Consider the following 23697-nt stretch of genomic DNA (forward strand, 5'->3'; position numbering starts at 1 on the left):
CCTTCACCTTCCCGCGGCTCAGCGCCAGGTGGCCTAGGCCGAGCAGGCCCAGCCAGCGCACGGTGGGCTCGGGGTCGCCCTGCCAGGCGCGGAGCCGCTCCAGGATGACCTCTTCCCGCAGAAGCCCTGCCGTGGGCCGACTCTGCAGCAGCTGAGCGGGGACGCGGGGTCAGCATGCTCGAGGTCCCCAGGCACCGCCCAGAGGCCGGGTCTACGGTCACCCCTCACCGCCCGTGTGGACGCAGGCTCACCCCGGTGAAGAAGGCCATGGCCGTGAGGCGCCGCGTGTCGTCGGCGCTGCGCAGCCGGGGCAACAAGTTCCCGAACAGGCCTCGCAGGTGGTGGTCCGCGTGGGCCACCATGGCACTGGGAATGGGGCGGAAACGGGCGTTCTCCCTCCTCTGGGCGCCTCACCCCGGGAGACGTCTCCCCCCGACCCGCCTCCTGCCCCTGCCTCTTCCCCCCCCACCCCCTGCCCCTGCCTCTTCCCCCCCCACCCCCTCCCCAGCACCTGGCCAGCAGCAGGACGCCTTCGAGGTGGGTGTGGGCTCCCACCAGCCTCCTCCAGCCTCCAGCCTGTTCCATGCACGTGACCACCATGCGGCCGCCGTCCCCGGTGAGCAAGGCCTTCAGGGCCTCCACAGCGCAGCTGGAGGTGGGGGCAGGCAGCGAGGGGGGCGGGGGGTGAGGGCCGGGAGGGCACCGGCCCAGGCCTCACTCCGCTCTGGTGTGTGCCCTCACCTGGCGTGGCTGTGTGGCGGCCCTCGGTGCGATGGGGTCCAAGCTTTGGGGGTGTCAGGGGAGGACGCGCGCCGCGCCAGCTGGTGCAGCTGTGTGACCAGCACGAGCAGGAGGTGTGGGTAGAAGCCCCGAGTGGCGCCTACGCAGCCGGACACAGCCAGCATCTCCCCAAGGGCACGAGTGGCCTGTGGAACAAGCAGCCCATCTCAGGCTCTGGTGCAGGGAGCAGGGACCAGGACAAGCGGCTGATGCTTGAGGAACATCATGCGTGCGCTGGGCGCCCCCCGGGGCCCCAAGGGAGTCACCTACCGCCAGTGCCTCCGGCTCGGCCCCGGCTCCGCCCTTCAGTGCCCACAGCAGCTGTACCAGCACCTGCCCATTCACGCGCTGGTTTCGGCTCAGGCTGCGCCACAGCTCAGCAGCCACCCTGGGGGTGTGGAGCGCCCGAGATTCGGTCTGATGTGGGGGGTCCCCGGGGCCGGGTGGGAGGTGGCCACTGGGACTCCCGCGTGGGAGAGTAGGTAAACCCCCGCCCCCCCGACACTCCACCCCCAAATCCCAGAGAAGCAAGATAACCAGCATCAGTGCAGAAATAACCTGCAACCTTAACTGCCTGGCAGGGACCGTTCAGAACCTGGTCAGGCCAGCAACCCCGAAACAGACCCGAGAGTGGAGACGATCACTGTGGAGAGTAAAACCAGAGAGAACTTCTCCTGGGGCAGGGTAACCACACAGCCAGGGGCTCCAGGCTTGCTGACCCCACCTTGGAGCTTACCCCCAGGCTGGGCTCCTAGTGTGACCCGGAGGGAGAAGGCAGGCCCCCAAGGTTTGGGGGGAGGGGGGGTAGGTGGAGGGCGGGAGTCACACGGAGGGAATTGAGGCCCTCTCCACAGCCTGCCCCTCCAGGACCAGACTGCTGCCAATTTGGAAGAGGGAAGGAAGCTGCGTGGTGCCTCGGGACGCGGGGCTGGCCTGGGCCAGGCGGCTTACCGGTCCGGGGGCAGCGAGCTGGGCAACAGCGCACACACCACCTCCCGAGCATGCTCCAGGGCCAGTGCACTGAGTACCCGGAGGGCCGCCTGCCGGGGCCTCCCCTCGGCCAGGCTGGGCACCTGTGCCAGCAGCCCGCGCACCAGGGCATACACCTGGCGTGAGGGAGCCCGCGTCAGTGGGAGACTTTCTGGACCCCCCTGGGCAGGTGCCACCCGAAGGGAGCGAGCTTGACAGGCTGCTCACTGGGATCCCCCAACCTGGGGACTCCACGGCAGGAGCCTGGGGGCAGGGAGGGGGTGCTGGCTCACCTGCTCCTCCAGACACTCCCCCCGGGCCTCCAGGGCTGAGGACAGTGTGAGGGCTGTTGCCTGGGTCCCCGCAAAGCCAGCCTCTTCCAGGCAGGCAGCCGCATACAATGCCAGGTCAGCCAGGGCCCCCTCCTCCCAGGAACTTGGGGGGTCCTAGAGCAGGGTGGGTGGGATGTACGAAGTCCCCTTGCCTCTCCCAATTCTCTTCCCCAGCACCTCCCCAGCCTCCTCCCTGTGGTCCCCTCGGCCCCCCTTCCCTTACCACTCACCTGATAGAGCCCCTTGGGGGCTGGCTCTTGCACCCTGGGCAGAGAGCAGGGCACAGGGCGGGCTGTGGGGATGGCAGTGACACCCATAGGCTCCGCCTCAGGTTCAAGCTCAGGTTTAGGCTGAGGGTCAATGGAAGAGGGTCCTGGGGGCTGCCCCTGGTTGGCCCGGATCTCTTCAGCCAGAGCTGTCAGGGTTAGGGCCCCCACAGGGCCCCCCCGAGCCCTGCCCCATACCCCCCAAGCCATGGCTGCCGCACACCCCAAGCTACTCAGCTGGACCCAGCCTACGGCACCTGCCACTGGTTCTCCCCGGAAGTCATGCGCGGGCCTGACCTAGAAGCTGGCCCTGGGCAGACAGGACCCAGGACAGGCGTGGTGGCGCATGCGTGTGAGCTCATGCTCTGTGCGTGTGGGGGGTTGGGGAGCCGCGCCGAGGCGCGCCCGGGTGTGGCACACAGCAGGGGCTTGTGAAGGGCCCTCCTGTCCTTGCTGCTGGCAGCGAGTAGCCAGCCTGACACCTGAGCGTCTGGGATCTGGCTCAGCCCGCCAGGGTCTTGGGGAAGGGATAAAGAGCCCTGGCATGTGGATCTACAAGGAGAGGGGGAGAAGGGCCCTTTACCCCTGACCTCCAGCCCCTCTGGGCGGGGAGACCTCGTGGAAGTGTGCCCAGCCCTGAAGAAGCCCCAGCAGGGACCAGAAGTCTGGGCCCAATCCTAAGTTAAAGCCTTGCCTGATTCAGCCCTAAAGAAGCAGATGTGTCCAGGCAGGGCCTGGGGTCAGGGACTGGGCTGTCCCCATTGCATTCCCACGGAGCCAGACATCTGGGGGATGAGGATGGTTGGGAGAGCCGTCACCACCTCCCAGCTCAGGCAACCTCGGGCTGGAGCAGAGGCCGCCTCCCAGGTGCCCTTGCTGGTGACTGCCATTGTTGAGGTGGGCCCCCCGGGTCCTGGCGCCTGGGAAGTGTGCATCTGAGAAGTGTTGACCTGTGGGAACCTGGGGCGGGTGTGTTCTGCCACGTGGGTGTTCGTGAGTCTGTCTGTCTCGAAGCCTCATGCTCCCCAGGGCCTCTGCCCTAAATTCTGTCATCCTCACCCAGTGACGTGGGCACTGGCCTAAGCTTAGGGATCCAGAAAAGCCAGTCTGGTCAGATACCTGGAGAGGCGGAAGTGTTCTAGGAAGCACCCCCGGGAAGCCCGCTCCCCTCCACACGCCCTCGCCTGCCTTTGCCACCTTGTGCCGGACCAATCAGAGGCACCCGGCGCCCCTGCCCTACTTCCCCCAGAGCCTAGAACGTCTCTCGTGAGTGGTTTCTCCGGAACGCAAGTTGCCAAAGCTGGCAGAAGCCTGAGCAGCTTCGTGTGCGTGAGGCAAGGCCAGCCCAGCACCCTGAATCTCTTCACGGGCTCTCATGTGCACCCCTGAGCCTTTCTCTCTGCAAGGCTGGTGCATCAGCAGCCGGCTCCCCTGGGGCCCAGGCCCTGCTGGCCCTGTGACAGATGCCAGGGCCTGGAGAGAGCCGGCTGGGTGCAGCCCATGAGCCCAGCGTCCCCAGTGGCAGAGTCCTGCAGGCCTGGCCACCGCGGTGGCCTGGGACACCTGCACTTCTTTGGCTTTGGAAGCTGGGGTGCCCTGCTGACCTCTCCGGGGCGGGGACCTTGGTTGGCAGGGGAGTCTGGGGCCGTGCCTGGATACAAGACCCTCTTTCTGGCACCCGTCCCTGCCCTGTGGCTCCCCCTCCCTAGTTGCCTGCAACAACTCTTGGGTGGGCACCAAAGCCTCCCTTTCCCCATAGCGTTGTCCCCCCCCCCCCCACAGTCCAGCTTCCCAAGCCCTGGACACTCCCCAGCCTTGGCCTAACTCCTTGCGACCTTCAGACCTCAGCACAGGACAGCCTCCCCACCCTGGCAGAGCCTGGGCCTCCCCTGGGAGCATGACCCCGTGCTCTGACCCCAGACTCCAACCCACCCTTGGAGGCCCTGGGGGTCAAGTGAGTGGCAGGCTGAGTGAAGAAATGACACGGGACAAGTTGTGCAGGACAGTGAGTGACTCATGTTGATTCCAGGCAGTCTCCACCACAGTTCTCACGAGGACCCTCCTGTACTCAGTCGGTCCACCAGGGCCTGTAGCTCATCAGACAGCGCCACCTACAGGGAAAAGAGAGAATGGACGGGTGGCTGTAGGGACAGAGGGCACACAAGGCAAAGTGACAATGATGTGGGGGGGCGGGCATCTATCTACCTGGTACGGTGTGGGCTGTTCCAGCCGCTTGTGCTCAGGGTTCAGGCGACCCAGGGACAGCTGGGCAAAGGCTCTAGATTCAGCCAGAGATGGGAGAGGCCCACACAGCTGCGGGGAGAGGGAAGGGGAGAGGTGAGAGAGGCCCATGAAGCTGGGGCAGCGGGAAGGGAGAGGCTGGGGCAGGGGGCAGGAGCAGGTGCCAGGGCTCAGTTCAGGCTCACCGTGCAGACTGAGGGAGCAGGTAGAGGCAGTTACCTGTCCCTGCTGAATGCAGAGTCTCAGCAGGGGCTCCACGTGGGCAGGCCTCACGACACAGGCTTCCCGGGCCCCTCGAGGCCAGACCCTCAGCTCCTGGCCAGGCTGGGGTGGTGGTTCCTCTGCCAGCTGCAGCACATCCATCAGCAGAGACCCTGTGTGTGCAGCAGGAATAAAGTGGGGGGCCTGGGGACTCGAGGAGGAGGGCCGTGGGGGAGTGGGAGGGGCCTCACCATCGGAGCCCAGGAGCCGGAAAGCGGCCTTGCTCCCAGGCAGTGTCTGTTTCTCGGGGTCCTCAGTCAGCTTCATTCGGGGCTGACCTCCCACAGACACCAGCTGCAGAGACAAGTGCATGGGACCATGGGAATCTCCCCCCAAACCCATGACCCCTCTGGCCCACTCCACTGGACCCCAGACCCTGTCTTGACCTTATAGACGCAGCCCAGGGAAGGCTGGCGGGGGCAGGTGACCACGGTCGTGCCGATGCCAATGACGTTCACCTCACTGCCCTGGAGGAGGAGGGACAAGGTGGCACTGAGCTTGGTTGACATCTGCAGGCCCAGAGCCCTCCTAACCACCCCTGCCCCTGCTCCCCACTGCCCGCCAGCCACCTCCTGGGCCAGCCGGGCCAGCTCTTCCTCGTCAATGTTGTTGCTGACCGCGATGGGGACTGATTCCAACCAGGGCATCTGGAACCTGTGACGGGTGGACAGCCCTCAGGTCTCCTGCCTCGCCTGGTCATTCTCTATTCTCAGTTACGCACCTCCCCCCACCCTCTCCACCTGAGAATTTGGCCTCAGCCACATGGGCTCTGCCTTCTGCTTACAAGCCCCTGGGTGAACCACTCCCCTGACCTCTCCCCCCAGAGCCCCGATGTCTCCACTGTGGTAGCCGCCAGATCAGAGCTCCTCAATTTGGGAGGAGCAAATCCCTCCCTCCCTCTGCCCCATCCCAATACTCCTGCCCCCAACAGGGTCTCTCAGCAGGCACAACCCCTCCCAGGGGACTCACTGGGCCGCAACGGTCCTGAAGACCCTACGAATCTCCTGGGCCTGCTGCAGAAGGTCACCGCTGTCCAATCTTATGCCCACGGCTCGGTAGCCCAGCTCCCCCAAGGCTAAGGCTACTGCCAGAAAGTTAGGAAGACCACTCCTGCCAGCAAGATGAGAAGGGTTGGTGGAGGGGCCATAGGTGTTCAGGCAGAGCCCACCCAGGGGGGTGCCTGGGCCTCACCTCTGCACACTGTAGGTGTCCAGCAGGCCCTGGAAGGCCCGGGGGAAAGCCAGGGCATAGGCCACAAAGGCTGCCCGCTCCCCCCGGTGGGGCTCCTGCACCCCTAGCCCCAGATGGGCACACACGCGTTCCAGCCATGCCTCCACACATGCAGCCAGGTCTACCCTGGGGCCCTGACTGGCAGCTGGAGCCAGCATCTATGGAAACGGGTGAGTGAAGGATGGACAACCCTTAGTGGGTGAGCAGGGTGAGGACTGGCTCCCCCAGGCTGAGGTCTAAGCAGGGGTAATGCCTGCCACCATCTGCCCGCTTCTGAGCGCAGGACTGCAGCTACCTGCTAGGGTGGCTCAGATGGGCGGGGCATGGCAGTCCCTCCTTCCCCTGGGCAAGGACTGGCTTCCGGGACTGCCCTCTGGAGGGCAGCGGAGGAGAGAGGGATGCTAACCGGGTCAGGGGGCACCTCAGCGCCCGAAAACGAAGTGACGAAAGAGTGAGCCAAGGTTCCAGCCAGGGGCACCCCCCGCAGCTGTCCCGCGAGCACGTTGCTGCTGCCATCGAAGCCTGCATCAGGGGCCAGGAGGGCGGGGGCGTCAGTCGGGCGTCAGACTTGGCTAGAGGGCTTCCGGCAGGCCTCCTCCTTCCCTGACCCCTGTCTCCCTCCTTGGGCTCTTACCGCCCAGGTAACTGTAGGTGGAGGCCGTAAGACCTCCATCGGGGCCCTGAGCTCGCCGCAGCCCCATCTCCAACAACCGCTTCGTCGGACCCGCGATCAGGCGAAGCCGCGCAGCGTTGGTGGCGATGAGGCTGTGGGGGGCAAAGGAGCAGGGGACCTGCGGTGAGGGTCCGGAAGTCACCGCGGCACCGCCGGCCCTCTTTGAGGCCCTCCACAGTGGGAGCCGGAAGCCGCTCTCCAGGGCCCTGCGCTCCACCCACAGAGCCTAGGGGCCCCACCCCACCCACGGAGCCACGCCCCTCCCAAAGGCCCGCCCCCCCCCGGAAGTCGCCGCTCTTTCTCCCGGGGCCCTGCCTTCCCCGGGCTCCTCCGGCCGGCGGCCCCCCCGCCCCCCCCCACCTGGCGTAACTGACGAGGCAGAGAAGTGGCGTCTCCAGCAGTTGCACCACCAGGAGTGGCCCTGACACCTGTAGCAACGGCACCTGCGGGGAGGGTGGTCAGCTGGGCGCCGCCCGGCCCGCTCGGTCCCGCGCCCCTCTGCCCCCGCTCACCCTGCACTCACGCTGGGGAAGGCGAGGGAGCCCTCGGGCAGGGCCCGCACCGTCACACCGGAGCAGTCGAGGGTACGAAGGTGCTCGAAGAATGCGGGATCCGTGTCGGAGGGCAGCACCGAGGCCAGAAACTGCACGTCTGGGGGTGACAGAGGCCGTCGTGGGCTGGAGCCAGCGCAGGCCGTGGGGACTCGTCGGGGCTGGGACCGCGGTAAAGAAAGGGGCCTGTAGGGGGCCTTGGGGGGCCTTTGTTGGGCCATGGAAGACTCTCATCAGGCAAGAGTCTTGTCCGGGATTCATCAGGCATGGGGCGGGGTGGGGGGAGCTGGCTTAGGTGGCAGGTGGCCTGGAGGGGTCGGGGACTCGCCAGGTCGGGAGTTGGGGGTGGGGTGGGGTGGGAAACTGTCCTGGCGGGGGCGGTCTATCTAGGTGGCACGTGTCCTGGGGGTCGTGGGGGCTCGCCTGGCCGGGGTGTCCTGGCAAGGGCGGGTCATCTAGGTAGCAGGTGGCTCTCCGGGTCGTGGGGGGCTCGCTGGGGCCCGAGGAGGTGGGTTGTCCCGGCGGGGACAACTCATCAAGTGGGGGGCGTCCTGGCGGGGTCGTGGGGGGCCGGCCGGGAACAGCGGGGCTACTACCTGCGTCCCGCAGGCGGAAGGTTCGCAGGAAGCGCACGCAGTCGCGCAGCCCCGCGGCCAGGGCGAAGGCGCCGCCGAAGGGGCAGCGGCGGAAGTAGAGCTCGAACTCGGCCTGGTCCCGCGCCCGGCCCGCGCGCCAGTAGCCCAGCGCCATGGTGGCTTGGTACAGGTCGGTGAGCAGCGGCCGGGCCGCCGCGCTCGCCTCGGGGTCCCGCTCCGCCGCCATTCCGCCCCCGCGCCCGGACTCTGGCCGCGCCCCGCCTGGCCCACGTGACGCCGCTCCCCAGGCCCGGAGCCTCCCCTCCCCCCCCCCCCCCCCCCCCCCCCGCAACCGGGGGGGGGGGGTCAGCGGAGGGGCCCCTCCTCCCCTAGGGGCCTGGTCTGATCTGGGGTTCCCCCCACCCCACCCCACCCGCCGGCGGAGGGGTAAGTGGCGGTGTTAACCGCACACCAGTCCAGGCCCAGAGCAGGGCAGCAGGTAGAGAAAATTCTAGAACTTGCTCCAATTGGGCACGTACGTGGTGCCACACCATACGGCTTAGGGAACCAGTGGGGTGCTGACAGAGCAAGGGGGTGAACGGGTAGCCTGCCGGGTCCCCACCATCAAGGGGGCCAGTCCATTCCCCTTGTGGCTCAGCACCCTGGAGGACAGCAGCTGTGACATGCCACAGCCCACACCATTCATTTCTCCCCAACTGTGAGGACGGTGGTCACACTGGCCAGCAGTCCTGGAGAGAAGCCACTAGTGGCCCAAATACTGCCCACGCGGGACAGTGGGCACGAATTAACCATGGGCCTGTCCAGGGTCCAGGTCTCCAGCGAGGGAGGGACCGGCCGCATCTAAGGAAAGCAGCCCAGCTTGTCCCTGGATGTGGTGGGAGGCCTGGCAGGTGTCACACAGGTCAGACCTGGGGGGCCCATGTAGTCACAGCAGCAGGGCCCAGTCAGCCACTGGGACCTTTGTTCCTGGACAGTTTCAGGCGGACACTTTAGCCCCCATGGAAGACAGCTTGGCTGGGAATGGAACCCAGAGAAGGCAGAGTAGAGATGCCTCAGGGGCCTTGGAGGGCCAGCAACCCACACAAGGAAGGAGCCACGCATGCTGTGTCTGCCTCAATAGCTTGAACCGTTCGCGGCACTTGTAAGCGAGGGGAGAGGGCAGGCGGGGTTCAGTCACACACCAAAATGCGGCAGAGACGGGGCACCTGGGTGACTCAGTTGGTCAAGTGTCCAACTTTTGATGTCAGCTCAGGTCATGATCTATCAGGTTCTTGGGTTTGGACTCCATGCCGACAGCACGGAACCTGATTGGGATTCTCTGCCTCCCTCTGTCCCTCCCCTCCTCAGCCCCACTCACTCAAAATAAATACACTTGAAAACAAAAAAAATGCCGTGGAGAAACCGAGGAGGGGGAGGACGGCACTGGCGCCGTGGGTTCCTGGGTGTAGGGGCCTGGGTGGGACACGACCCAGGTGCGGGCCACGTCTGAGGCCTGGGGTGTAGCAGTGCTGCTCCCTGAATGTGCCCACCCACCGGGCCCAGACCAGGACAGGAGCCAGAGTGGAATCTCCGTCTTTAATGGCTGAGGGCCCCACACCCCACGGCCGCAGGCTGGGGCTCAGATCTTGTTGAAAGCAGCAATGTCCACACTCTGCACCTGAGGAGGAGGAGGAGGAGGGAGGCCCGTGGTCAAGTGGGGCCTTGGTTCCCGAAGACCCACCCACCCACTCCAGCACCCTGCCAGGCCAGGGGTTCCTTCCCCCTTGGGGGCCTGCCACTCACGTGCTCCTCGAACTTGGTGATCTCCTCCTCCAGCAGGTCCGTCCCCACCTTGTCGTCCTCTACCACACATTGAATCTGTAGTTTGCGGATGCCATAGCCCACGGGCACCAGCTTGGAGCCCCCCCAGGTCAGCCCGTCTAACTGGATGGAGCGCACGCAGGCCTCCAGCTGGGCCATGTCTGTCTCGTCATCCCACTGGGAGATCAAGGGGTGGAGAGGCTGGGTCAGGAGCCTGCAGACCCCAGGGAGTGCCCCTCCCCTCACCGGCCCCTGCCCTCGCCCCCCAGGGCACAGAGGGCACGCAGCTCTCCTCTCGGCTGAACCCGGCCAGCTCGCTGAGCCCACCGGGAGCCCGGGGCAGGGCCAGGGGCAGAGGCCGGGGGCGGGGTCACTCACAGGCTTGACGTCCAAGAGGATGGAAGATTTGGCCACCAGCGCGGGCCGCCCCGCCTTCTTCTCCGCGTACTGCCGCAGCCTCTCCTCACGCAGCCGGGCTGCCTCCTTGTCCTCCTCGTCATCGCTGCCAAACAGGTCGATGGCATCGTCCTCGTCATCCTCTGCGGCGGTGGCCGCCTTGCCGGCAGGGGGCTCCACTTGGCGCATAGGGGACACGTGCTGCCGTGGGAGAGGGAGGCTGAGGGCCCCGCCCCCGGGGCCCCAGCTCTGCACCCTGGTTAAGAGGCTGTGGCGGGGAGGGGGACAGGAACACCCCCCACCCCCTCCCCAAAGGGCCCGAGAAGGGCGCGCACCTGGGTCTGTGGGGCTGCGGCCCGGTGGGTGGGTGAGCTCTTCTCCAGTGCGCTCAGCCGGGCCTCCAGCTTGGAGACAGCCTGCTGCAGACCTTGCACCACTGCAGGAGCAAAGGGGCCGCTGGTCAGACGGCGGGGACTGGGTGCGGCGCCCCACCCGTTAGGCCCAGGGCCTCACCGCCTCGCAGGCTCTGATTCTCCACTTCCAGGCTGGCGATCCGGATGGCGAGCTCACTGTGATCTCCGCCCGGCCCGCTGGAGGCCCCAGGGCCTGAGCTCTGCAAGGCAGGGGGAGAGTGAGACTCTGCACCCCTGCCTGCTTCCAGGGTCCCCCCCAGGCACAGCCACTGAGAATCAGGGCCCCAAGAAAGGTGCGAAAACTGCTGGACGCCAGGAAGCAGCTCCCGTCAGCCCACTGGGTCCACCTGTGACACTGCACCCGAGGGTGGGAGGAGGCCCTGTACGCAGGAGAGCAGTGAGCGGCGTCCTTGGCCAAGCGGAAGGCACAGGGCCCAGGGCAGCCCCAGCACGGAGCTACTGCGGGGCCCACAGCCACAGTCGGGTGGGAGGAAGCTCCAGGGGCGGCCTGGGCCACACAGCAGGGCCCGGCAGCAGGCTGGGAGGGCAGCTGAGGAGCCAGTGGGAGTCAGGAGTGCTTGTTGCAGGGGGCGCCCACTCCGCACGTAGTACCCTGCCTCCCCCAGGCCACGCACCTGCCATTTGACTCACCAAGCCTGCCCTCGAAAGGCTTGAGTGACCCGGGGCCCCATCCTGCCTGCCAGCCTCCCTCTGGTTCCTCCCTGACCGGGAATCCCTGTCACCCAACTCCAGCGGTGCCACCCAGGGAGCCCCTCAGCACAGCGCCGCAGTCCACGCCCGAGTTACACACCCTGATAGAATGGTCTAGGAGGACGGAGTGTACCTGGCCCTTCCCTGAGGGCCGCTGTCCCTACCCTCCCTTCCCTGTGTCCCATTATGAAGACTTTGGACCCGGAGCCCACCTGCCAAGCAGCCACAGAACCAGCCCCGTGGCTTCCTCCCCTGTTCTGTGTACCCCCGGAGCCCAGACAAGCTAAAAACCTCCAGGAAGTACAGGCAGACAGGTGCCTGGCTTCCTTGCCCCAGGGATCGGAGAGCAGTGCTACCCGTTGTGACCCAGCAGCTTCCTTGTCTGGTTCCTAGTGGAGTTGGCCACAGGTGGAACGGGATGCTGCAATGCAGCTGGGGTCAGAGCACTGGAACCAGGAGTGGCTGGCACCACTCCCCTCCTTTCAGCTCAACGTGAGTGTCCACACCCCCCCCCCCCCCCCACCTCCCTGCCAAAGGAGACCCGTGCTGGACTCGCCCGACCCTTGGCTGCGGCCACATGGCCTCCTCTCCACCCGTTTCCCCAGCACCCCAGCTTGCAATGCCGTTCTCACTAGGATTTTCCAAAAGTTTCCATCAGATAGGGATGAAATCCAGACCTTCCTGTTCCCTCGAGGCCCTGACCATCCTCCTCCTGTTCACCAGGGAGTCTAGGCGCCCCCCCCCCCCCCCCCCCCCCCCCCCCCCCCCCAAAAAGGCAGACCAAGGCTACCCTAATCCTAGCCTGTGACGGTGCGTCATGAGGAGCCAGCCACGTAGTAGCCTCAGAGGACAGTGCCACATGCCAGGGTTTGGAATCCAGACCTTTCCAACCCCATCTCCGACCCTGTCCCTGGCAGCATGCACGGTTCCCAGGAACCCCTTGGTTCTAAAGGCCCAATGTCTGCTGAGCCCTATCGAGCCCAAACCCAAGCGTTGGGGCTGGGTCAACAAGGTCCCTACCGGTCCATTAGCAGTTGAACGATACTCCTCTGAACTTCGTGCCGCTCTCAGAACAGGGGCTTTTGTTTGGAAACTGGGTCTTTATGGTGCTAATCCAGTTACAACAAAGTCGGGAGAGTGGCCCGAATTCTGACTGGTGTTCTTATAAAACGAAGTTTGGATACAGACACACAAAAAACAATGTAAAGGCAAAGGAAAACCAGGAGAGGCCTCAGAACCTACCCACACCTTGACTTTGGACTTCTAGCCTTCAGACTGAGAAAGGAATCCATTTAAGCTCTTGGTCTCTGATGCTTTGGCCTCCAGCAGTGCCACCCCCAGCACACAGGGGCTCCCCCAAGCCCTCCCAGCGGGCCCACATGGTTTCAAGACCCGGAGCCAGAGGTCGACCCCAACACATCCAGGGCCCCCTGAGGGCCAGAGGGGGGGCTCCTGTGGCCCAGAAACCTCAGCGCCACTGGGCACCCTGGCCTTCTGGGGGTTCGCACCCCACGCACCTGGCGCCAGCTCCTCCCCACGGCTGCCTGGCCCAAGCAGGGACCCTCCCCCCCCCCCCCCCCCCAGCTGTCCAGCCTATGGCCCAAGAGCCAGTATAGCCAAAGCAGCTGGGCAGGTGGGGGTGCCCACGTAGTCGTCCCCAAGCCTGTAAAAAGGTGACCTAAATGGCAAAAAAGACTTCGCACGTGATGAAAAGGAGGCTCTGGAGATGGGGAAACCCTCCTGGATTATGTGGGTGGGCTCAGCGTCGTCACCAGGCTCCATGTACCCAAGAGGCAGAGGAGAAGGAAACGTAACAGAAACAGCCATCAATCAGGATTCTCTGATGGCTAGAAGCCACAGGCCAAGGAACGTGGGCGGCTTCTCAAAATTGGAAAAGCCAAGGAAAGGACTCTCTCCTGAAGTCTCTAGGAGCAGAACTCTGCTTGATCCTCGACCCTCAAGGACAGGACACCGTGTGTCCTAGAGAGAGGACAAGGTCTCGACTTCGCTAAGAAGGCGGAGCAGCGGGTCTGTCTCCTCCTGGGGACATCTGCCCAGCCAGGCTGGGGACAAAGCTAAACATGGACCTGCTTTCCTCTCTTGTGACCCAATCTGGGACCCGGGGGCCAAACGCAGCTGGACGGCCCCTCTCTGGGCCTCAAATTTTATCATTTGGACCCCCGTCCTGTGAACCCATCTCTCCAGGGAGGCAAGGCCTAGGAAGCAAGAGAAAAAGGCCTCTCCCACTCCTCCCCACACAGAGTGCAGAGCAGGGAGGAGGCCCCCAGGCCCAGCCTGGGGATGGCGCCACAGCAACAGGCAGGGTGAGGGCAGGTGGGAGTCCTGGGTGACCACCGGGCAGCAGCACGGATGCCATCGGCTCCTGTGGCAGTCTGAGTCACCGAAGCCCGCTGGGGCGGGAACACCGTGCTGGACGCCCCGCCCCAACTGTGCTCCTGAGGCCCAACTGATCGCAGCGGTACCGGGGTACTGGGGCGGCGGGGAGGCGTGCAGCCAGGCCGGAGGGCAGCAGTGCCGATGCGGGCCTGCAGGTACTCACCCCAGCCAGGGATTTCTGGATGTTCTCTCTGGCTCTGGCAATGTCACGGAGGATCACACTGGCACCGTTCTCCTATAGACAGTGCAGAAAGAACCGCTTTTTTCTTTCCGTTAGAACAATTTTAGCGGAAAAAAAGGAACGAACCCTTACAGACAGCAAGAGCTGCACAGAACCGAAGGCTCAGTGGGATGGCAAGGAGCTATGACAACGGCCCCGAGGCCCACACCCCGTCCTGATGGGCACCGGTGTGCCTGCTGGTCTGACACGGCGGAGGTGCCCCGTCCCATCTCGAGCAGATCCAGGGACGCACCCGCAAAGACCCCACCACCAGCGCCTGGAGCAGAGCCGCTGGGGCCAAACGTGCCTCTGCCCGCCCCCACCCCGTGCTGGCACAGTCCCCCGGTGCCCCGAGGGCAGCCCCCACCTGGCGCGAGGAGCCAGCCACGGGCCCGTTCATCCGCTCATAGAACTGCCTCTCTGCATCATCGTATTTGAACTTGTCGAACCAGATCTTCTCGTGCGCTAGGAAGTTTGCAGCCATTTTCCTGTTGGGAAGGGAAGGCGAGACTGAGACAGCCTGGCTGGGAGGAGAGGGTACGTGCCCTAAGGCCCCAGGCCTGGCCTGCGTGAGTGCCCCACAACGGCCCAGACACCAAGGGTGCAAGGTGACAAGGGGTCCCGGTCTGAGCACAGGTGCCTTGGCACTGCCCGAACCAAGTCTGTAATCCGCCCCCCCCCCCCCAACTCCCGGCTCCCGCCCCTTTGGTTCTCAAAGTGTGGTGAGGAGCCCCTGGGGGTCCCCGGGGTCCTCCCTGTCCAACTACACGTTTGTGCAAGGCACAATTATGTCCATCAGACAATACACACCAACAGACTGAATGCAGAAGAAAGTGTGACAAACCGGGTGCCTCCTGGTTAAACAAGCCACTAAGATTTGCAAAAATGTCGAATAAGGCCGCTCTGCTCACTGAATTTTTTTGTCTTGGGAACACTGCTGCTCGTAGGAACAAGTCGTTATGTTAACGCGTGATCGACTTCTTATTCAACGACTGAAGAACTACCCGCGTTTCTATTTTAATTGCTAACGTGACAAAACTCAACAGCACAGAAACCGTGTGAGGTCCAGAGACCTGGAAGTCTGAGAACGGCTGCTCTAGAGCGGGAGCCGCACGGCTGTGCCCACCGCCCTCCACCTGGCATGGCCCCTCCTGTTCCTGAGCAACGGTGACAGAAACGGACCCGATCTCACCAATCCTCTGTGCCAAGGGCCCCGGGCTATCACTGGACCACACCGAGTGCGCCCCTGGTGTCAGGAAAGGAGCCGGGCCCCGTGACTCTCCTCCACCCACCCCTACACAGCCATCAGGTGCAGCCAGGCCCCGAACCGTGAACAGTTTTGGCTCCACACTCACCCAAGGCTGCTGATGGGGACGCTCCTGCACACGGGTTCCCACACCCCGCCGCTCACACCGAGCTAACAGGCTGCTGATGGGCATGTGGGGCCCAGGATGGCACCGCTCCCTGGGGCCCGGCCTTCCGCACGACCACCCACGCCCCGGACCCTCCCGCTGCCGCGCTTGCCGTTTGCCCGGCCGCCTGCCTCTCCCCCTGCCCTTCTCCAGATCCTGGCGTCCAGACACCACTGCCGGTGTTGCATGGAACCATCCTGGGGCCGAAGGCAAGTGAGCCTCATGCAGCAGGTGTCCCTCAGACATAGGCCACTCGACTGACAACATGCCGGTGTGCCTGAGACACTCGCCTCACCCTGGAGGTGATTATGGAACGGGAGGTAGGGGAGGACAGACAGAAGGGGCAGGAGGGACGTGCCAGCTCCCATGTCTTCCCCAGCAGGGCTCGGGCCAGAGGCCTTTAATGCTGGCCCTGCCCTGCCCTGCGACAGCCAGGGGCACTGGGAGTTGCCCAGCAGAAAGGGAAACCCTACCCAAGCAGAGTCTGCCCTGTGCTAACCCCTTTCCTCCCTCGACAGCCCCAACCCTTGTGATCCCCAAGAGGTGGCCCTGGAGGCTGCACTGCCCCAGGAACAGAAAGCTACACCTCTGCCCAACCCACTCCTGCATCCAACTTAGCCGGGTCCAGGAGTGCTGGGGAGAGCCGTGCCGGGGGGGGGGGGGGGGGGGGGGGGCCGGGGGGGAGAGAAGAGCAGCCAGGGCCCCAGCCCAGGGAAGCCCGGGCCGGGAACCCAGGCGGCAGGTTCCTCCTACTTGGGTCTCAGGCTGGACATGGTCGGGCCAGACCGGGCACCAGGTCGGTGAGCCAGGGATGCAGCTTCGAGGCGCCAGGCCACTCGCAGGGCCTCTGCGGCATGATGGCGGCACTCTGCGCTGTCATAGGTGGGCTTGCTGAGCCAGGGGGCCTCAGCATCTTTGTGCAGGAGATACCAGTAGGGCAGGGCAGAGGAGGCCTCCCCGTCAACCCGCCGAGGCCCGACCCGCTTGCTTCCCACGGCGTTTCGGCCTCGCCGGTCTCTGCGGCCCCGCCTGGCCCCCTCAGCCTGGCCAGCTCGCTCCTGCAGGCGCACCTTCCCAGGAGGGTGGCCGTCGAACATGGCCTCGTAGAAACCCCTCTCTGCCGCATCGTACTGGGGCTTCTCCAGCCACACCTCCTGCACCAGCGCCTGCAGACTGCCCAGCGGGGGTTGGCCGTCGGTTAGCGGGCCGGGCTGGCGGGCGAGAGCCAGATCGGGGGCAGCTGCCTGCTGGCCCGTGTCAGAAGCCCCCTGCCTGCCACTCCCCTCTGCGGCCAACAGCGAGGCCTGCGACCGCTCCACGAACGCCCGCTCGGCCTGGTCGAAGGACGACTTATTGACCCAGATGCCCCAGGTCACATGGTGGCAGGCCACCTGGCTTCCGTGGGTGCAGGGGCCTCGGGGGACCAGGGCAACCCGCTGGGCCGCCTGGGCAGCCGCATCCGCCAGCCTCTGGCGATAGGAGCTCTCTGCCTGGTCGAACATCGGCTTGTCCAGCCACACGTGGTCGGCCGAGAGGCCCACGAGGGCCAGGTCTGCCTGGCCGAACCAGCTCTTTGGTGAGCGCTTCCTTTTCTTCTGCAGAGGCTTCTTTCCGTCGTGGCTCCTCCTGGGGTCGCCCCTGCTGCCGCTGTCAGGGGCGTCTGCCTCCTCGGCGTCCTCCCGCCCAGGCCCGTTCACGGCTGGCGCTTCAGCCAGGAGCTGCTGGGTGGCGGCGGCTCGTGTGGCCTCGTGCTCGTAGAAACGCCGCTCGGCTTCCCCATACTTCTGCTTGTCCTCCCAGACGGTCTCCAGGGCACAGGCGGCTCTCCCGCTCCTCATCTTCCGCACAGCGTTAAAAAGCAAGCACAAGAAGGCAGTTGCAACACCGCGGGCCATGGGGATGGCGCCCCGCCCCCCTCCTCAGCCTGACTTTCAGGGCTGGCCGGGCCTGGGAGTGCTCCCCGGTGGGGGTGCCAGGAAGACACAAGCAAGGACCCGAAGTCAAGTCCACGGGAAGCTCAGTAAAGCGATAAGCAATGACGTGCATGCACGTGCGTACGTATGCGTTCTTTTAGCCGTAAAGCTAACCTTTCCTAATGCGCCCAGGCTCTCCAGAGGGGTCTAGAGAACGGTTTCCAAACTTCTTCAACCACAGAAGCCTTCTCCCCTAGAGCCTCCACAGGGGGTTGCCAAATGAAATACACACCACACCCAGGTAACTTGACTGATATATAAACAACAAATAACTCTTAGAATAAACACGTCCCACGAAATATTTAAGACGTTTACGCTGAAGGGTTATTCGTCGTTCATCTAGGATTTTAACAGGACATCCTTTGACTTCGCTAAACCTGGCCACCTTGCCTGAGGCACTGGTGCTTCCGCTTTCTAGAAGTATACGCGGCAGTCTCCCAGGCCAGCCCCATCACGGCCAGGCCACCACGGCGGACCTTGCCCCGTGGTGGCATACCCCTGCCGCAGCCACACCACCGCCTGCAGCAGCGCATGCTCCGAGGGGAGCTGGCAAGGGTCTCAGACAAGGGTTAGTGTCTCGGGGAGCAGCTGGGAGCACAGGGTGGAGGGCCCGGCCCTGCAGGGGCCACACTGGGGGAGACACAGGGAGGATGCTAGTGACCATCCGGAAGAGAAGGAGCCTGGCGGCTCAGGCAGCAAGTGACAAGCAGGCTCCGGGTCAGCCACAGCCACCTCTGGGCGCACCCGCAATACAGGAGGGACCACGTGGGAAACTCTGGGCCCCAGGGTCATTAGGGCACCCGCCTCTAGTCACAGAACCATTTGATGTGAGGGGCCCCATCCCTAGAACAGAGGGAGGCAGGTGGGGAACTGTGTGTCCCATCTGCCACTGTGGACAAACCCTTGCCGAGAACCTCAGCCTCTTCAATAGAGGTGGTGTCCCCTCCAGTCTGGAGACCACAGTCATCTGAATAGAGGAGTCTGGGCCACCACTGCCACCACCTCTGCAGCCTCTGGCCAGAAACGGCTCAAGCCCAGAAAGCCCCAGTAGCCAGTCTGCTCTTAAGACGTGCCCAGTGGTCTGAGCTCACACTCCACAGGCCTGTTCTAGAGGAATGGCTGTAGCTGGCAGAGATCCTGTCCAGACACAGGCTGGACCCTGGCCCCTGCTCCCGAAGGCAGAAGCGCCCACGCCAGATGATCAACACCCAGGACCATCCCAGCTTCTGCGGGGTCAGTCAGTAGCCTACGTGGGGGGACGCACCTGCTGGGCCCTGTCTCCAGGAGACCAGGTCTCCAGAGGGAAGGCGGCAAACCTTTCCCGTCACCTGCAGCAGCATCGACATCCCTTTCCTGACACCCCGAAACAAAACTGAAACCTGATTCTAATGACCCCGTGGGACATGCCGGCTGTGTAAGCCCCGCGTCCACTCAAGACGTGGGGGAAGATTCTCCCTTGAACTGTGAAGGGACGTGTTGGGGGCCTCTAATGGCACAAGCCACAGGACGGAAGCCCCAGGCCTGGAGAGACCCCTGGGACGCCCCCTTTGTGCCGTCCTCCCCAGGCCGGCAGCAGTCCTTACCAAGGCCAGGCTGACAACAGAGGCAGTGGTGAGAGGCGGGGAGCGTGTGCTCAAGAGGCAAGGCATTGTGACATCACCACCGTCCCTGAGGGGACTGCAGGCCAATCAGGCAGGGCTTGTCCGCCCTTCAAACTTTCTGGCAACGAGCCCCCAGCAGACCCTCAGCAGAGGGGCCCAGGGCTCGGTTGGTTCAGCCCCTTGAGCTCCACTAGGCTGACGCCCCACTGGTGAAGTCCTGTTGGAACCTACTGGCCTAGAGGCTGTCCTTGTCTCCTGACATCAGATCAGGGCCTGCTCAGAGCTCTGGGGGCCACACCTGGGGGGAGGCGGGGAGAGACTGCTTCTGAAGATTTCTCAAGAACAAGGGGTGTGGCCTGTGACAGGGGGTGTCCCCGGTGTCCTCTGCCCAGAGGGGAGGGCCAGCACGCCGCCCCCGGCCTGCTCGGGGAGTGCCCCCCACCACAGACACAACCTGGCTCAACCCAGGGATGCACTGAGACACCCACGCGCTGCCCTGCCTGGCAGGATCAAAGCCCAACGACAGCAAAGCCAACTCCTTTGTGTTGCAGACAAGGAAAGTAAGGCCTGGCAGCCTGGCCAAGCCGGGCCCTGCACAGGCGCTGGAATGCCTCGTACGCTGTGGGCCAGGGGCTCCCTGGCTGAGGTGAAGGGAACACCGGGCACGGGACAGGTGGGTACTTACTTTCCCTCTGGTCTCCTAGGATGGCATGAAGAGAAAGCAGCAAGGTTAGAGGCAGTCAGGGCAGCACAGCGGCCGGAAGGTCTTTGCAGAAGGTGCTTGGAAAGGTGGCGCGAGGTTTGGCCGAGCAAACTGAAGATGAGCACCAAAGACCCACCACCCAAATCCCCGAAGGTGACCAAGTCCACCCACTCGGGACAGCACCTCCACCCCCCCACCCCCTGCACCACAAAACGAGCAGTTCCTACGGTTCACATTAGCTGGACTGGGCAAGCCCATCTGAGCACCGCTCCCACCCGCTCCGCACTCCAGCACAAGCCCTCTGGGGGGAGAGGAGCCAGCACTCAGTGCCCCCACTGCCACGTGCAGCTGTCGAGGGGATCCCTACCTGGCCCCGCTGTCGTGCTGCCCTAAGTCCAGGGCCGCTAGACAAGGCAAGAGACAACCAGGAAGGACCACCCATGGGACCCAGCAGCCCCAGAGCCCACGCTGGGGCAGGGAGCCGCCACCACTCCACGCTTGAACAAAGACACAAAGTCCCCACGGTGTGCACAAAAGGACAGGGCTTTTAGTCCCTTCGCAGATGGGAAAACGGGCCAGAAACACTAAGTGCCCCGCCCCAAATCCGACAGAGGTAGCAGTCCAGGAGCCGAGGAAGCCACACGCAGACGAAGCCATCTCTGAGAAAGCCTGCAGGGCACGGCGGACAGCCCTGCCCGCCCTGCACCGGGAGCCCCCCCCCCCCCCCAGCTGCTCACTCACCGGAACCCAGAGATCTGCCAGCCAGGCCCCTTGGCCCCCGCGTCTGCCCCACAGAGCAGCAGCACCAAGTCACTGACAGGGACGTCCAAGGTGCCCGCGGGTGCGGCAGACACAAGGACACGGGCGCGAGGACAGGGAGCTGCCCCCCAGGAGCACACAGCAGGCCCTGGGCAGTCGACCTGCACACATGGCGGTGAGCCGCCCTGCTGGCAGTGAAGCCGGTGTGGTGACAGGCCAACAGCACTCCGGGGACACTTGCTGCAGGACCAGGCAGCCGGGTTTTCCTGCCCCCGGCCTCTCCATCTCCCAGGACAGCCGGCAGAGTGCCCCCCACCTTTACTGCCTCAATCTCCCCGCTCTCTGAGCGCTCCACGTCCCACGAGGACCTGCTGAACTGAAAACCCCTCTCTCTGGTAGAAAAGCAAATCTGAGTTTAAATGATCCCCGTTGAGAACACGAACATCCGAGCCTCCAGCCAGAGTGGGGACCCTCCTCTCTCTCCCGTGCTCTCTCCACACACACAGCATTGGCTCCGTAACAGTGAAGGATGAGGAACAAGGCCCCAGAACAGCAGAGCGAAGACCCAGGAGGAGGGGGCCCCAGGCGTCCCTGCCCACTGCCATCGTCTACTTGCTTGCTCACTGCAGGGCCCAGCTGGGCTGCCCGTGACCAAGACTTAGCCCCCGAGCCTCAGGCAGGCTGAGACCTCGCCCACGGGAGGGGGTACTCAGGGGCCATGCCCCACCCAGCCACCAGGGACCGGGGTGAGGTGAGCCATATAGGAGAGCTGGTCTTGGCCACAGACGACCCCTCCCCTGCAACTGTCCCAGCACCCCCGCGGAGACGTGCTCGAAAGCACGTGAGCTGGGAAGGCAGTTCTTACAGCGGCCCTGGCAGCGGCCCCCACAGCACACCCCTGGCTGGACGGCCTGGACGGAAGGCGAGGATGTGGCCCCCGGCACTGCGCCCACAAGGTGCCAGGGCCTGTAAGTCTCTTGGGGCCTAGCGGAATGGGGTAGGTTTCTGGGAGGAACTGGCCCCTCACCAGACTCTGCCCTCCAACGATACCGATACCTTCCCCTGGACACCACCCCATCACAGCCACACCCCCGGACCAGCCCCCCAGTTGTCCGCCCGGAGGGCCTTAAAGGTCTGCGGCCCCTCCAGGGGAAGGGGGAACCCACAGAGGTGAATGGGGGGCGGGGTCTGCAGGCCAGCTCCGTCTTCCTCACGACAAAGCCTGCCGTACCTGCGACGTCTGAGAGCACTGGGACACCTGGAACCGTGAGTCTCGGGGGGAAGGCACACAGAGGGGTAAATTTACCCGACGGCGCGTCTCCACGTGCATGGGGTGATGCCACTTGACTCTCGCAGGGGGCACTCCACAGCCCCACATGCTTCCCAACCTGACTCCTGATGTCAGCCCCGCTTAGAAGTACCGTCTTGTCCTGGCAGCAGAAAGGGGGCCCCCCAAGCCCTCAGATTCCAGGCTCACGCCACAGCTACCTAGGTCACCCCGGGGCAGGCTCAACAATGTCCGCGCCTCAGATGCCACAGCCTACCAGACCTGTCTAACCTAACCAGCCGGGCCTATGCCCCCTTCCCTCGGGGTGACCCCAAGGACTGCACGTGCTTCCTCAACCCTTCTGTGCACACGGGCCTCACACAGCTGGAGGAATGAGCGGAGAAGGGAGGCCCCCGAGTCAGGGAGGTGAAGAGCCCGGGATCCGTGTCTGCCTCCATCGCCTGCACGGAGCTTCAATGCCATGCTACCACCTGCTTTGACCACATACGTGTCACCTTAAAATACTGTTGCAGGGCGGAGGCTCAACAAATACGCTTGCCAGCATTTCCTGCCTGTGGAACCCCAAAATACGACACCAACGCACAACTTGCTGGAGGTATTTTTCTGGTTCAGTCTTCAAACGCGCGCACACACGTCCCTGCAAGGACACTTCTTTCACAGAAACGCTGCTCAAGCACATTTGCCCACTTGTGCTGAACCCTGGCAGCCTCACCCTGCTCCGCAGGGGCAAAGCTGAGGGGGCGGGGGTGGCCCTGCACCAGGATCCTCCAGAGGGCAGTTGTCTCTGGCCGGTAAAAGGCTCTTCCCAGGACTGGCATGAGGCCCAGAACACTGACTGCCCCCATAGAGGTGACAGAAAAAGCCTACTCCTCAGCTCGGGTGCCAGTCACTCTGCAAGATGACACTTTCTTGGGACTCCCTGTTCACAGGGCAGGGCACAGGAACGCTCGAATCCCATGTGAGCCAGCTCACCGGCGGCTCAGCCAGGCTCAGGGTACCCAGAGAAGGCTGGGGTGTCAGAGCTGCCCACGCAGAAGCGTCCTGAGAGTGTCCCTCCCCGCCCCCGGGCCAAGCCTGAGCCCTCAGAGAAGATACACGCCAGAGTCAATTCGAAGAGGTGTTCCCCTTCCGGCAGGGATCGCCCCAAAGCTTAGCCGGACAAACATTTGTCTTATTGAAGGGTGGCCCTTCATTCACGCAAGCCTCCACCCCACTCCACTCCTCTGGCCCCCTTCTTCCTTCCAATCACGGTGCGCATTTCTCGGGAAGGCGTCACCCACCCCTACAGAGACCGGCTTCAACGTCGCCTCCTGCCGGGACCCTTATCCAAGTCAGGCCTCCCGACCACTCCGAGAACCCTAAGAATTTCTTCTGAGTCACTCAACAGTCACTCAGCAGCCACTCCCTTATTCTTTCCCGCGCTCACGAACCCTCAAGGCTCCGCGAGGGCTGGGCCCAGAACCGGCGTGCAGCAGGTGCTTAACGGACGCGTGCCCGACAAAAGAAGGGCTACAGGACCGGGACCAACCGAGACCGAGGGGCCCACGCGGCCCCCGGCCTCCCGGCCGCCACCTTCCCGCCGGGACCGCAGTCGGGGTCCCGCCGGCCACGTGGCCCGCGCGCCCCGCCCCCCTGCGCCCGCCCCTAGCGCCGCGCTCGTCCCACCGTCCCTACGCCGGCACCCCGGCCGCACTAACGCCCCGACCCGGGCGCCCGCCCCGCCCCCGCCCCGGCCCCTCCGCGGCGCGTGCCGCTCCTGCGGGCGCGGGCTGCGGTACTCACGCCAGCCAAGGACGCGGCGACCAAGGAGGAGGGCTCGTGGCGTGCGACGGTGGAGGAAAGGGAGAGTCGCCCCGGCCGCGCACGGGAAATGAAGCAGAGGGATGCACCACGCGCCGCGGCAGGGGAAGCGGCTCCCGCGCACGTCCCGCCTGGCCGTCACAGCCCTCCGCGCGACGCAACGCTCCCCGCGGCTGCAAAGACAGAAGCCAGTGGGAGTCACCACGGGGCTCGCAGTTTCCCAGAGAAGCTGGAGCTAGCAGCCGCGAACAGGACGGCAGCTCGTCCGCACCCCTGCGCTACCGGTGCAGTGGGCTCGCCGGGATGGGGCGGGGCTGCTGAGCCG

General features: G+C 64.6%; 3 protein-coding genes across 8 annotated transcripts in view; all 3 read right to left on the reverse strand.

Annotated features, from left to right (window-relative positions):
* The window catches only part of MROH6 (maestro heat like repeat family member 6), a 7144-nt gene extending 2752 nt beyond the window's left edge, over positions 1-4392 (reverse strand). For 2 of the 5 annotated variants that reach the window (XM_040494638.1, XM_040494639.1), the window contains exons 1-8: positions 2312-2596; positions 2043-2195; positions 1732-1886; positions 1051-1168; positions 742-926; positions 512-649; positions 252-366; positions 8-151 (exon numbers count right to left, since the gene is read on the reverse strand). In XM_040494638.1, the coding sequence (XP_040350572.1) occupies positions 8-151; positions 252-366; positions 512-649; positions 742-926; positions 1051-1168; positions 1732-1886; positions 2043-2195; positions 2312-2557 (1254 nt within the window). In that variant the 5' untranslated portion in view covers positions 2558-2596. The other 3 variants (XM_040494640.1, XM_040494641.1, XM_040494637.1) reach the window with 3 other exon arrangements.
* On the reverse strand, positions 4344-8141 carry NAPRT (nicotinate phosphoribosyltransferase). Its single transcript, XM_040494646.1, has 13 exons — positions 7900-8141; positions 7276-7403; positions 7113-7195; positions 6714-6844; positions 6486-6601; positions 6041-6237; positions 5819-5959; positions 5419-5503; positions 5236-5316; positions 5041-5143; positions 4808-4962; positions 4553-4660; positions 4344-4458 (listed from the first exon to the last, which is right to left on the reverse strand). Exons 1-13 carry the CDS (start codon positions 8123-8125, stop codon positions 4396-4398), a joined length of 1617 nt encoding a protein of 538 aa, XP_040350580.1. The 5' UTR covers positions 8126-8141; the 3' UTR covers positions 4344-4395.
* A 1319-nt stretch (positions 8142-9460) lies between these two features.
* EEF1D (eukaryotic translation elongation factor 1 delta) lies at positions 9461-23484 on the reverse strand. 2 transcript variants are annotated; one of them, XM_040494643.1, is made up of 10 exons: positions 23355-23468; positions 19508-19522; positions 16002-17086; positions 14204-14324; positions 13780-13851; positions 10609-10708; positions 10431-10531; positions 10078-10296; positions 9682-9876; positions 9461-9556 (listed from the first exon to the last, which is right to left on the reverse strand). In XM_040494643.1, exons 3-10 carry the CDS (start codon positions 17084-17086, stop codon positions 9518-9520), a joined length of 1932 nt encoding a protein of 643 aa, XP_040350577.1. In that variant the 5' UTR covers positions 19508-19522; positions 23355-23468; the 3' UTR covers positions 9461-9517. The 2 variants fall into 2 exon arrangements, with proteins under 2 accessions (XP_040350577.1, XP_040350578.1); XM_040494644.1 differs by lacking the exons at positions 16002-17086; positions 19508-19522 and having other exon boundaries at positions 23355-23484.
* Between the last annotated feature and the right edge of the window lie 213 nt (positions 23485-23697).

The sequence above is a fragment of the Herpailurus yagouaroundi genome, unplaced genomic scaffold (assembly GCF_014898765.1).
Source record: "Herpailurus yagouaroundi ecotype Mexico unplaced genomic scaffold, PumYag 186, whole genome shotgun sequence".
NCBI lineage: Eukaryota > Metazoa > Chordata > Mammalia > Carnivora > Felidae > Herpailurus > Herpailurus yagouaroundi.